Source organism: Mycetomoellerius zeteki, unplaced genomic scaffold (assembly GCF_001594055.1).
Source record: "Mycetomoellerius zeteki isolate Tzet28-1 unplaced genomic scaffold, Tzet1.0 scaffold114, whole genome shotgun sequence".
Lineage (NCBI taxonomy): Eukaryota > Metazoa > Arthropoda > Insecta > Hymenoptera > Formicidae > Mycetomoellerius > Mycetomoellerius zeteki.
In genome coordinates this window covers 918,862-933,090 of record NW_017256062.1, presented here as the reverse complement: position 1 = coordinate 933,090, position 14,229 = coordinate 918,862, and the positions used below count along the sequence as shown (strand labels likewise).

General features: G+C 32.2%; 1 protein-coding gene across 2 annotated transcripts in view; it reads right to left on the bottom strand.

The window, feature by feature from the left end:
* LOC108729162 (uncharacterized) overlaps positions 1-12,770 on the bottom strand; it is an 81,156-nt gene extending 68,386 nt beyond the window's left edge. For both annotated transcript variants that reach the window (XM_018458139.1, XM_018458147.1), the window contains exon 1: positions 12,430-12,770. In XM_018458139.1, the coding sequence (XP_018313641.1) occupies positions 12,430-12,572 (143 nt within the window). In that variant the 5' untranslated portion in view covers positions 12,573-12,770. The remainder of the gene's footprint in view (positions 1-12,429) is intronic.
* Positions 12,771-14,229: the final 1,459 nt, after the last annotated feature.

The following is a 14,229-nucleotide window of genomic DNA, read 5'->3' as shown; positions in this document are numbered from 1 at the left end:
TAATCGCGAACCTTTCTCGAGACGAGCTCAGAAGCAAGCTCAGCAAGCATGGGTCTGGCCGTTGACACCGTCGGTTTCTATAAATAAAAGGGCAACCTACACAGCATTCTAGGATCTGAAAGCTACGAAAATATCGAGAATGTCGACTCAAGCACCCGAGATGTTTGAAGTAGTTAGGGTCAAAGGTAGATCACATCAAACTGTGTGTGAAGAATTTATTGAGGTTTTATTGCAACATATATTATGTAGACATTATACCTTAAGTAATATGATAAATATTTTTATAAAAAAAACTTTATAAAGAACATCTCATTTTATACTTTTCGTAATTTTCAGATTTTACATTTCTTCGCCGACTGGAGAAAATAAAAAAGACGCATAATATTTGACACAGAAATAATTTTGCAATTAGCATATTGAGAAGAGCTCTAGCAGATAAAGTTTTCTTACGTTTTCAGTTACTCAAAAAGTCTGTTTTGGAGAAGTTATCTTAAGAAAATGTGTCGGCAAAAAAACCAGAGCAATTCCGAGACAAAGACAAATGTACGAAGTACTTGAAGAAGTTTTCTTTTCAACGAGAGAATCTTACAATACACGTATATGATGCTAACAAGATTTCAATGCTGATGCACAAAGGTGCTTAATATATAATAATATCGGTCATATTTTATAATATTAGAAGTAAAATAATAAAACATTTTCTTTTATTTTTATCTCGAATAAACAATACTCCATTTACAAAATTGTTAATTTAATAAAGCCTATATATATGTAAAACAAAAATTCATAAGTGCCAGAAAATAATATAAATAATAGTAATCGGATTGATTAATTCTAATTAAATTTGATCCAAAATAATAAATATATTTGATTATTATAATTACATTGATCATTATTTTTCTTATTCGGTATTATTTAATAATCATCTTATTATTGTATATTTTGAGGTCTAGCAGCGTCAAGTTTTTTGTATTTTTACTTTTTTAAATAAAGTATATGTTACATGTTGCAAAAAAATATGTTCCTTTCAATTGGCGCAATTTAAAGATTTCATTTCATTTTTTGTATACTGTAATAATTTATGTAACGGTTTTTTGTGAGGGGAATACGCACACTTGGTGCCTTTTTTCCCTTTTTTTTTTAAAAGATTATAATTACATTGATTATATTGTTGAATATCGAGTTGAATACACATATTATTCATAGAACGTAATTATCATAATAGATGTTAATTAATGTTAATATAGATTGATTTTGCAAAATGCAACATTATACAATACTTTGATATTGACATTATCCCACATTATTTATTATAAAAAATAATCATCCTTTTAAGCTAATAAATAAATTACGTTTAAAAGCGAGTCTTTCTGAAAACAGAATTAAAAGTTACGTTAAGAATGCTCGTTGAATGGAACTTAATTTCCTACACAACAAATTGCAAATTGCGAATTTGCAGTCTACTAAGAGGGATCAAAATAAAAATTAGAAAAATATCCAAACTGGAGGAAGTCTCTCAATAGTCACGAATTATATTACGAGCATAATGCTATTACGTTTCCGAGGGAATTTATCGAGGAGAAGCATAGGTAAAGGACGCAGCTGCTGAGTTAATATACTTACTTTCCATTCGTTTCTTTGTGAGCAGCAGGCAATAAAGAGCGTGAATCGGATCTTCATTGCAGCACCTGCTTCTAACACGAGTTTCACGCGAGAAAGTTGTACAATTCCGAAGTTGCTACGTGTACTGTATGAAATAAAATACAAGGAAAAAAGCCCAATAAAGTTTTAATAAACTATAGCAATATAATTTTATCATCATTAATCAAATCTATATCTCATAATTTCTAATTCAATTTCCTGCTATATACTAGTTGTTACGGAATGTGATTGTCGGAAGTATTCTGTACGGAAATACATTTCTCTCTCGCGTATTTCTCCCAATGTGAAATAATTCCGTGGACGTGTTACTATATGTGCAAGTTCGCAGGAGAATCCAACCTCGATTGAGTGACGATGTCGCGAATAATATCAAAATGTCTATCGCGACGAACAGACGGAGATCGCTATAACTCAACTTCCATCTCATCGCTTGCATCACTTTTTGATAGGTGATGAAAAACGGAGGTTGAGGAACTCGCTTCCTTATTCGTCGCCCAGGTACACGAAGAGGCTGCAAACGAGGGAGGGTCGAGGGAAAATGCAGTGTGGGTGTAACGCGAATAGAAGTGGAGAGATGAGCGAGAAAGGCAACGAGGGGATGAAGAGCATGTGTGTGTGTGAGAGAGAGAGAGAGAGAGAGAGAGAGAGAGAGAGAGAGAGAGAGAGAGAGAGGAACGGTGTATGTGTATTTGTGCGTCGAGAGGAGGGAGAGATGCAGAATGCCTGGCTGCTGCGGATCGATAGAACGGAGCTGCGTGATAGTCGGCTTTCTACACGAAGAACCGATAGATGCCGGGAATTGCTGTGAATGAGACATACAGTCTGCCTCATGATGAAGGCAGCCAGAGGAAATTGCGAGTATGCAAGCTATCCACGATCCGACTTCCACCGCACAAACGTCAATGACCGATTCTTTAACGAGCTGCCGTGCTTTCACGAACACATATATTTTATGAGATATCACGAGTGAATGACGTCCAAGAACGCAATATCAAAAATTATTAGAAACAAGTTTAATTAAGCTTAGTTTAATTCATTCACTTCAATTCACAATAGAGTTATATATATATGTTATATTATATATATGTTATATATATATATTCTATTTGGAACTTTATGGCGAACTGTCTATGGTAATTTGTGAAATCGTCATTATATTTTCAGAATTTTTATATAATTGATAGAATTTTAAAATGAGAATTTTGTTAATTATATCAGAACCAGGGTTGGGCATGTATTTCAAGTACTTTTATTTTAAATACAGTATTTGTAATACAATTGTATTTTGTATTTCAGTAGGGTATATAAAAATATTTTGTATATTATATTTCAAATCGAGAAAGATTTAAAGGATTTTATATTTTTGAATTCAAAATAATAATTGTCAGTCTTAGTCAATCTTAATATTGATTGTCGATCTTAGTACTTGAAATACAAAACACTTATATTATATATGTTCTGCTGTAATGCAAAATACAAAATACTTTAATATATGCTCCGCTGAAGTACAAAATACAAAATATTGTATAATTGTATTATAAACACTGTATTTAAAATAAAAGTATTTAAAATACATATCCAGCCCAAATCAAAATTTTGAAAACGCTAACTTCACAAAAATTTCGATTGTGATAATGATTTATCTGACATCAAATAAATAAAACTTTGATTTAATAGACAAAATTTTTAAATTTAATTTTGTTTTAATTTGAATTTTAATTCTAACACAATATTTATTTAAAATATATTTAAGACAGCTAATTCTATTATTTATATGATAAAAAAAACAACTATATTTATAGATTTAATCTGTAACTAAAATATCAACCAAATTTTGAGAGACATCGAGACATCATATAGAGACTCATATTTTCAATATAAATAGTATCCGTGGAATATAATATCAAACACACCCATGTATAATTTCCTTCTCAAAACGCTATCCATTAACCTCTCAGCAAGAATGATGATTTAATTAGAAATATGTCGGATAGCTTTACACGGAAAATCGATAGATGCCAGGAATCGTCGCAAATGACATATGCAAACTCCACTATAAATGCAGTCGAAGGAAATTGCACGTACGCGGTGCTTTCGATACATGACGTATTTGGAGCGAACTAATCCAAATAGTATTCGCTAATGAAATGTCCAGACATAACTCATTTTCCTGAATAACTATTCATCAATAATATACACTAATAATATTTCTTTTAAATTCTGTTACGTTCAAATCCTTGGAAATTTAAACTCAAGGAGATAATGAGGGAAAATGGAGAGGGTATGGAAGGACGGTTAGATTCCGTCGCGCAGAGGCGAACACCCTCGAGTCGAACGTACCTTTTATGGCTCTGGAATATGGGTCAACGTCTCGAAGGGATGCTATGACACCTGTTCCGACGAGCAGTACGAACGTCGGTCCTACTTTTAGGTCAAGAAACTTAATCCTTCTTACCCAGGGACTGGACTTCGTGCGATCTCAAGCGGTCGGGAACGGGATACGAGGTATCTCAAATAAATGCCCTATTGGATGAAGATGTTCATTTTAAAATAAAAATAATATAAATTTATTCATAAAATAAAATAAAGTAATAATAAAAAAAATTACAAATAAAGGGGATTAGGCATGTAAATTATAAATAAGCTTATCTAATCGGTAAACGGATTTATTAACTGTGTGTGTGTGTGTGTGTCGCGGATTACAAAAAATACGGATCTGTAATAAAATACAAAAGTGTAGGTGTGCGTGTGTTTTGGTTAACATGATAGGAGAGGAGAGGGATGAAGTTATTGTGAGCTAGTAAGGAAAGCGGTGCAGGAACATAGGTTGGAGGTGTCTGTATAGGACGATGTGTGGGATTGCTTGGTATATATACGATGACTATTCTATCGGATTCGTTGTGGGCTGGGAGTAGTATCGGAATGGTTGATCCCACTCCGCAGATAAGGGATTGAAGAGAGATGGAGCTCGAGGAGACGTCGAAATCTGGTCAAGAGAAAGAGGGAGAGGGAACCGTTCAGAGATCGGGGGAGAGTAGCCAAGGATGTCACGGATTACAGGATCAGAGGAGGAGGGGATCGTTAAATCTAACGGCTGAATTTCTTCGGAACTGACGGGGGAGTATGAAATTTCCAAATAATTAAAGTTAACAAAAAAATTTTTTTAATTTTTTTTTTTTCACAACATTGAGTACTCTTGAAACTGCACAATTTTTGTTTAACAAATTTTTTTCTATCTTTTATACTTCCGATGATATTCGCTTCGAAAATACCATTTGTTTTCAAAGGGGTGTTTCACCCCTTAAACATGAGTTAGGGCATGTATAAAAAAATATGTGTCTCTTAAATTTTCGTATTTAACAACATATTTCATGGAGAATCAAATCGATTCCGAACAGTTGTGAAACTTCCCTTGTTAGCAATCAAATATAAGTTGCAGTAATATCTTTAATCATTAATATAGCTAATATAGCTCTAATTGTAAGTTACAAATTTCATTTACCGAAAAAAGCAAGTATCCAGCTTTTAGATAGCTAGAACTTGGTTTTTATGAAAAAATTTTATTAAAATATTACATAAAACACTAAGTTCAATATGCAACTCGCATAAAGTAAGTTTTACTTAAATTGGAAAATCAAAGCGAATTTCATTATCTTATTTCACTTTATCTTATCGATATCATTTCTTTTTTTAAAAGAACTAATATCAAAGCTCAAAAATTTAATTAAAAATGCGCAATTCTACATTACAATTAAATAATAAATGTTCCGAACGTAATTTTAATCCCAGAAAACCATAGTTATTTATATAATGGACTCAAATATCTAATTGTAAATTTAATCGGATTTTTTTATTTTTTTTTACGGATTGTGTTATTTTTATTTTTATTGTAAATTTAATATCATTTAAAAATCTAAATTATATCCTGATTTCATTATATCGCTACATTATATAATATTAACAGTACATTACATTATAACAGTGCATCACAAATTTTTTTATGAAGTTTTCCGTTCTTATACATACAAGAGAGTTAATATACAATATGAGAAGACGTAAACGTCCCATCGAATATAATGATGTGCAATTTTACACGTGGAACGTCGTGTGTTTATGAATTCCGGGATTGAAATATAAACTGAAATCGTCGAACACCCCGAGATTTTATGCAAAAAAATACGCGTAGTTAGTGGCATTGATGTAATACATTGACGATATCGAGATTTCGTTGGTAAAACACTGGGAGAAAAAAGCAGTGTGCTTTTATTGAAAAATCAATATGCACCACTCTCGCAAAACCTGAGAAGAGATTTATCGCTTGATAGAGAAAAAATTTTTTATAAAAAAAAACGGGGTTCGTGCGAAATACGAGCTAATTACCGTTAATGGTTCACAAAAGAAAAACCATTTATAATAGAAAAAAATCATACCAAAGCATTTGCACGAGAAATCATTTCTATATTGCGTCAGCAAATAATTTTTAAAGAATGTCCAATTATTGTATAATAGGTAATTATGCAAAATAGCATCTTTTCCGAATTTCAACACTTTTCGGCTGCAATGTTGATAATAATCTTTGTTATGACTCAAATAGTTGATAATAAGTTGGGGGAGGTCGAAAAATATATAATCTACCTATTTTTTAAATTATTTATTCTACCTTATCTCTCCGCATAGGGGCGCACGACTTTCATCAGAAACGACTCCCACCCCACTTCCCCCCTCCAAGCAGGGGGAAGGTGGGGTGGGAGTGGCTTCAGGTGAAAGTCGCGCGCCCCCAAGCAGGGAAGGAAGTGGGGTGGAAGTCGCTTTGCATGGAAAGTCGTGCGTCCCTGTACGGAGAGGTAAGGTAGAATAAATATAGTAATTTAAAAAATAGGTAGACTATACATTTTTCGACCTCTTCCGACTTATTATCACTATTTGAGTCATAACAAAGATTTTTATCAACATTGCAGCCGAAAAATGTCGAAATTCGGAAAAGGTGCTATTTTGCATAATTACCGTATAATTTTGAAAATGTATTCCGGAAATTAATTAGATCGAAAGTATTGATAAGAAAATATAATTTCTAAATATAGTGCAATTGCTCGTCAAAATTCGCATGCAATTACACTTATACATAAATACCGATCTGTCATCTAGCGTTGATTCTTACAACTCAAATATCGATTTTTACCATATAGCTGATTTTGTCCTTTTATTTCTTTTTGTACAAAAATATCATATACCTACACTATAGCAATATAAGTAAATAGACTATAAAAAATTAAGATATATTGACATATTATGAAAATGAATGTAATTATCATTTATGCGTTTGGTATATTAAATAAATTAATTGAAATATTTTCTATTCTTTTATTAATACTTTTGATATACACATATTTTTAAAAAGTTTAAAAATTATAATCCAACTTCCATTTATGTAATAAATATTAAAATAAATATTTAACTCTGAAAATAGAGACCAAATGTAAACCTCAATTTCATTAAAAGAATATTTAGAAAAAGGAGAAAGAGGAAATCTAAATATTATTTTTCATCACGTTTTATAAAGATCAATTTATTATTTCATATAAATATATATAGGGTAGAGCGGGGCTATTTGAGCATAGGGGCAAATTGGTCAAATGCAAATATCTAAATAACCAAAATATATATAGATACGTCTATGCTTGCGTAATGTAGCACAAAGACAGAGATTATTGTACCTTAATACAATAATCTATGTCCGGCTGTCAACAGCCAAATACGCGCTTTTTCGTTATCGTACATCAAAAGTAAAATTATTAGGTGAGTATTCTTTTTGGTCTACATGGTAATTAGAGCGATTGATAATAATCAAATGTGTTTTTTAGATATAAGTTATTATCGTATTTTTTAACTTTAATGTTTAAGTTGCTACTTTATTTACGGTTTTTCAGTTATAAAAAAGTATTTCAGTCAACACCGATATGAGGCTTGTTGGGCCAGTACCTCATAACTAACCTTATAAACTCAGATGCTTAAATAAAATCTATCTTTATCAATTTTTTATTCTATTTCAATGATTAAACATATATTTTACGTTTAATTATTATTATAAAAAGTAAAGATTTTAGTTTTTCTAATTTTGTTAATTAAAGCATTTAAAAAGAAAAAATATTACAAATTATAATATTTAAGATGCAAATAATAAATTTTTATTTTGTATGTGAAATTTTAATCTTTTTTCAATTGTAGAAAAAATAAATGTAAGAGGATAACCATTTTCAAGAAAAATATGGATTGTATTCGTTAGATTTTTTTGTTGGTACAGAGGCTATGACAATTGGAGTATTTGTCTACATAATTAATGATTGTGACAGAGAGAATGATTTGAATGGAAATTGAGGAACCTGCCAGAAAATGTTGCTTTATGATATGTATCGAATATAATTCTCTGATTGTCAATGATAATTGTTTTGTATAAACGTTTTATTGAGATTTTCTAAACATTTTGTAATTATTACACCAAGAAATATCAGTTAAATCCTTATTACAATTTTATCAAGTAATCTTGCAACTTCTCGATAATCATTCAACAGAAAAATCGAGGAATTATAGTTGTCACAGTCTAACTTTCTATATTAAACATTCTAACAAGCAAATCTTGTCTGCAATTTATCCAAGTAAAGTTGACAGTCATTAACTCGAAAGCAAAGTTTTATTTTCCATTTACACACCTCTGACAAACTCAGCTTGCGAGAACCTTTTATCTCCAGAGAAATAAGTTTGTCGAGGAAACGCTCGGTAGACAAACACTCTGACAATTTATCCCTTGAACATGCTTTGGTGTATCCGCGACAACCCCGTCGGAGCAGAAATAGATTCCGCGATGGAGCTTGCGCATCAATGATGTCATATGCACGGTCAAAGTTCATCGACCTTTGACGTCGCGCCGGTCACCTGACAACGTGTGCAGTTCTTATTGTTCGTATAACAAAAAGTTCTATACGCACAAGGCCTCGTCCGTTGAATCGTCGAACCTGCATGGCAATGTCATGATAATACATAACGCATAATGCGACGCTGCAAACATTATTACGCGGAATCGATACATTTGCATCAATACTCGAGCGCTGTTCTCAACAATTTGCATATATTTATCCGTTGCAAACGATCGTAGATTTCGCGAGAGTGTCACGTTATTGATCTTTATTAGGCATGGAAGTATTTTCTTGTAAAAAAAAACGGCGACGTTTCCCGGTCGCGAGAGATAATTTGAATTAATCCTTAAACACTTTTTTGATATAACATAACCGACTTTTTTCAAAACTTTTTTAATGCTTTTTACCATTGCATATAACTTATTTATTAATAAAGATATATATGTCTGCTTGGTACAAAAAAATATTTGTGTGAAATTAGATGATTATGCCGAGTTGTTTTTTTTTCCAACCTAGCATAATCATGTAATATTGCAACCCACATGGAAAATTACAAATTATATTAATTTCATATGCAATATGTATTTTTAGGATTCCATTGAACATGGAATTTCACATACAAAATGTAAAATGGGTGAGTTCAAGCCGGCAAAGCGGTTAGTTTAGTATGCTTGTCTCGCGAATAAGTACACTAAAAAAAATGTTTGGTTGAAAATGGACGAATCAGAAAATTCTGATTGATATAATTCATTTTCAACCAAACATTTTTTTCAGTGTATATGTTCTTATCGATGGATTCAACCAATCATGTTTAATTCCTCTGCGAGCAAACCTAGCCTCTTTACCGGTTTAAATTCTCTCCTATTGTTTTTACGGCGCGCCGAGTTATACAGTTTCTGATTGGCCACAATAATCATACAGTAAATGTAAAATTTCATTTTTTCTGTAATTTTGAATAAAACTGTTTTTTTTTCCATCTATATGTTGTAAAAATACCACTTAAATAACTACAAGTTTTTGCATAAAAATAGTATTTTCACATATATTTTACCATTAATGTGTATTTTCATTTTTAAAAATTTGGAAAAAAATTTCCAATCATAATTAGGTAATTTTTCGGTCATAAACAAGTAATTTCTATATAAAAGTACACTGTTAAAAATTTCATGAAATTTAATGTACTTTTAATTTACACAATTTGAACTTAATTTTATGATATTACATTAAATTTAATGTATTTATAACTGGAAAGTATATTTGTGTACATGTATACGAAATTTAATGTATTTTTCATGAAAATTTATGAAATTTAATGTACACGTTCATTACATTTAAGTAACTACTGTAACTTAATTTTCAGTTAAATCATTCACTAAAAAAATTTCGGTTATTAAGGATAATCGTTAGAATTCTTTGGGAGACTATCAGAACTCATAACGGAATGGCCTAAATTAAAAAAAAATTTTTTTCCTAAAAAAAAGTTTTTTTTTAGTTCTAGTTGCCCCCCAAAGAGTTCTATCGATTGTCTTATACGGATCAGTACTAAAATGAACGGTAAAGAAGTTATAGCCCTTCAAAGTTTTGGAATCGTGACTTAGGCTCCCCGAAACTTCAAATGGTGTTTTCACCGCTTTAATTGACGGAACTCTTTCTATATATAAAATTGATAGAGGACTACTCTAGAACTCCTCGGAGGGCAATCAGAACTCTACTTCTTTTTTCAAAATTTTAGAAATGAGGGGCCAGCTTCACAAAGGTGTTAATACTCTATCAAATTTTGTATTAATTACGTCGATAGCAATTTAAAAACATGACCGATTCATACAAGGATCAGAATACACTAAAAAAGCCACTTTTCGCGAGCTCATATTTAATAAAAAATACGTAATATTATGTAGAAAGCGCATCCGATTTCTCGATTTTACGTTCAACATCGAAATCTGAAATTTCAACCTGTAATCCAACCTTGATCTTCGATTGAAACATGACCTCACGAAATTGAATTTCGCTGAGCGAAAGGATAGGTATATTTACGTCGTGAGAATCGAAAGCGCCGCGAGATAAGTCTCGTCCTTTTCTGTAAGAGAAACACGGTTACGCGAAGCAAGTCCTTGACCTTCTACAACGTTTTGTTAACCGTTTCTAAGTTGAGATTCTGCGTCGAGATCGTCAAAAGACACGCAAACTGCATCGATCGCGAGCTCTCCCTACGTATATGTTGCAAGCCAAAAGCGCCGCGCGTGCAGCAACGGTTTTCGCAATGCATCATGTACAAAAGAGATTGACTTTGTTATTATTCAACCTCTTATTATCCTCCAATGTCACGGCCACCTCACAAAATTTACAGTATATCTCTCTAAAACGAAACAGATAAACCGGTGTTCGTACCAGTAACACGCAAATGGTATCGTAAATAGAGTTAATTAAATCGGTAATTTAAATTTTTATTATGTTTTATGACATTTAGTTTCATAACATTAGAAAAGGGAGATGGAGAAAGAAAAAATAGAAGTATTTTTGCTTAATCCTTTCTGGCTATAAAGTTCCTACATTATTTATTAAGGATACAAAAAAAAATTTCTTAGACACGAAAATAACATCGTAAATGGAGTTAATTAAATCGGTAATGAAAATTTTTTTATATAAATAAAAATTAAAAATTATTACATTTAGCTTCGTAAGATTATAAAAAAAGAAAAGAGAGAAAAAGAAAGAATAGAGATATATTTTCTTAGTTCTTCTTCTTCTTCTTTTCTAAAATGCAGGGTTTTTACGTTATTTGTAAACAATGTAAAAAATTTTTTGGAATACATACATGACATTGTAAATAAAATTAATTAGATCGGTAATTTAAATTTGTATCATATATATATTTACAGCTTTGTCATATTAGAAAGAAGAAAGGAAAAAAGAAAAAAATAAAGATGGCATTGTAAATAGAATTTATAATTAAATCGGTAATTAAAATTTTTATAACGTATAATTATCATATTAAATTTTATCACATTAAAAGAGAAACAAAAAAAGAAAAAAATAGAAAAAAATGTACAATATAATACGATGCGAATTTTGGACCGATGAACAAAATCTATAAGGAGATATTTAAAAAAAAAATTTCTTGAACGCGCAAATAGCATAGTAAATGGAGTTGTTGATTAAATTGATAATATAAATTTTCGTTATATTTAGCTTTGGCTTAAAAAAGAAGAAAGGAAAAAAGAAATAAATACAAAGAGATATTTTTGCTTAGTCTTTTCCATAGGACGTAGTCTTTACATTGTTCAGAACATGAAAAAAATTAATATTCAAATATTTGTAAACATATAGATAAAAAGAAAGGAGGGTAAGGACGAGAGGGCGGAGGAGGTTGCAATTGCACACGCGAGCTGCTCCGCGCCGGCGCGCAACTTTGATCTCTCGCGTGCCACTCTCCAAATATACACGGAAATGCGAGGCAAAGAATGTGCCCGCGGCACAGCTCGACAAGCTCCAGCAACGCATTTACATAAATTGCGAGGCACAAAAGTGTTTTAAAATTCTCATCAAGAGAACATAATTTAAGTCACCACGCGTGTCATTTCGCAATACTCGTCGCGTGTCGCGAAACTCGTCGTTATTAATAGCTCCGTAGCTAAATCAAAATAGAATTAGAGCGATGATATAGGACACCTTTCACGTTTATTTCAGCTTAGGGTCGATATATTAAAATATCACGTCGAGACCTTGATAAGGCCCGCGACGATGCCGCGGAAGGCTGACGACGAGTTGACGAATTTTCCGCGTGGTTTCGCGACGGGACAGGATTGACGAGAGTAAACAGGAGCAAAAAGTAGGACTACGTTCGGCACTTACTTACTTGGCGGTGGCGGCGTGCCTTAGCTGACAGGACGACGCGGAGTCATCGCTATCGTTCTCAACGTTCGCCTCGTCCGTGGGGGGATGCGTCGCGGCATGGCATCCGTCACCGGTGCTCTTCGGATTCGCGACAAGTCTGTACATAGGACGGATGCACCTCACGAAAACGCGACGAGCAGTACGCCGGTCTGCATCGCCGCTGGCGCGCGTGGGAACGACGCCACGGCGCGTATTATCGGCCTCGGTTTCACGCTCGATTCACGCGTCGCGTAATAGAACGAACGGACCAACGCACGGGGAGCACTTGTCGACCACCCCGTAGAAGCGGGTCGCGTTGCGCCTTACGTCCCCGCTACCCGATACCGATTTCGCGTACGCCACTAGCCGCCTACTCCGACACACCTGTCGTCATCTAGCCGACGCCGTCGCCGTCACGACGACGCGCGTCCTATTGGCCTATTCGATGATGCGACGTTGTTTCGTACTGCCACCACTATTTAGCGGCGACTGAGCCAACTACCTTCCTTGAAATCTTGCTACGATTGTCGGTAACTGCGCAGCGCGTGGAATTGCTCGTTTTCTGGAACAACGAATGAGAAAGAAAGAAATGAATGAAAATGAGGAAAAATAGAAAACAAAATAAAGCGTTGACAATAACTCAAATCGATCACATTTTAATATAAATACAATATAATATCACGGAAATATTACTGATATGTTACATGTTGATAACCAACATTGAAATATCACAATGATATATATTGTGACAATATAACATCTTAAGTAGCAGAATGATTACAATTATAGACATTATAATTAATGATGCCTTTACGATGCTTTATTGACATCATCGAAACGTTAGTAAAATATCACAAAATTATACGTACACACATATAATTTTATAAGATATTTAGTTTATATTATATAATTTTTTATTAGTATACATATTATATAATAGTTATTATTATTGACAATCACACAGTATTATTTTCTAATTAATATCATATGGAATAATTTTCAAAATAACATTAAAAAAGTATCAATTCAATAATTTTTTAAAAACTTCTTTAAAATATTTTAATTTTTCCCAATATAAATCCCGGTAAAAAATTGTTCATGCAAGAGTAAATATGTATAAACATACAGAAATATTCATATAAATACGTATAATCGTATATGAAATATGTCCATACATATTCATACAACCCTCTAATTGCATTATTGCTTACAGATTGATGGCCTACTAGCACATAAACTATAATATATAAGAAAATAGTGTGTGTTTTCAAAACAGAGAATTTGTGTTTTTTTAAAGCAGAAAATGATGTATTTAGACAATCGAGTTGTAGACAATAATTTTTATGTGCAAAGAACTGTCGGCAAATGAAATGTCGACGAACGGTACTATAGGCAGTCAATTTGTTGGCAAACGGAGTTCTGCCCTTTTGGAATAACACGTCGATCTATATTTATATTAATATATCAAAAGAGGTTTTTACGTAGAACTTTATCATAAGAATATTATGGTGATTATTCAATAATTGAGATGAGAACAAGTTACGAATGACCTATAATATAATATTATATACTATAATATAATATACAATTGCTTTAATATAATTCATGTTTATCGACTTATAATAATACATACATGAGTAATAGGCATACATACACAAAAATAATAGTCAGCACCTACATCTAATCATAAAATTAGATTGTATTCTGAAGACGCACCCAGGAAAAAATATTTTATATAAATTACATAAAATTATATAAATTATATATAATAATTTTATATATA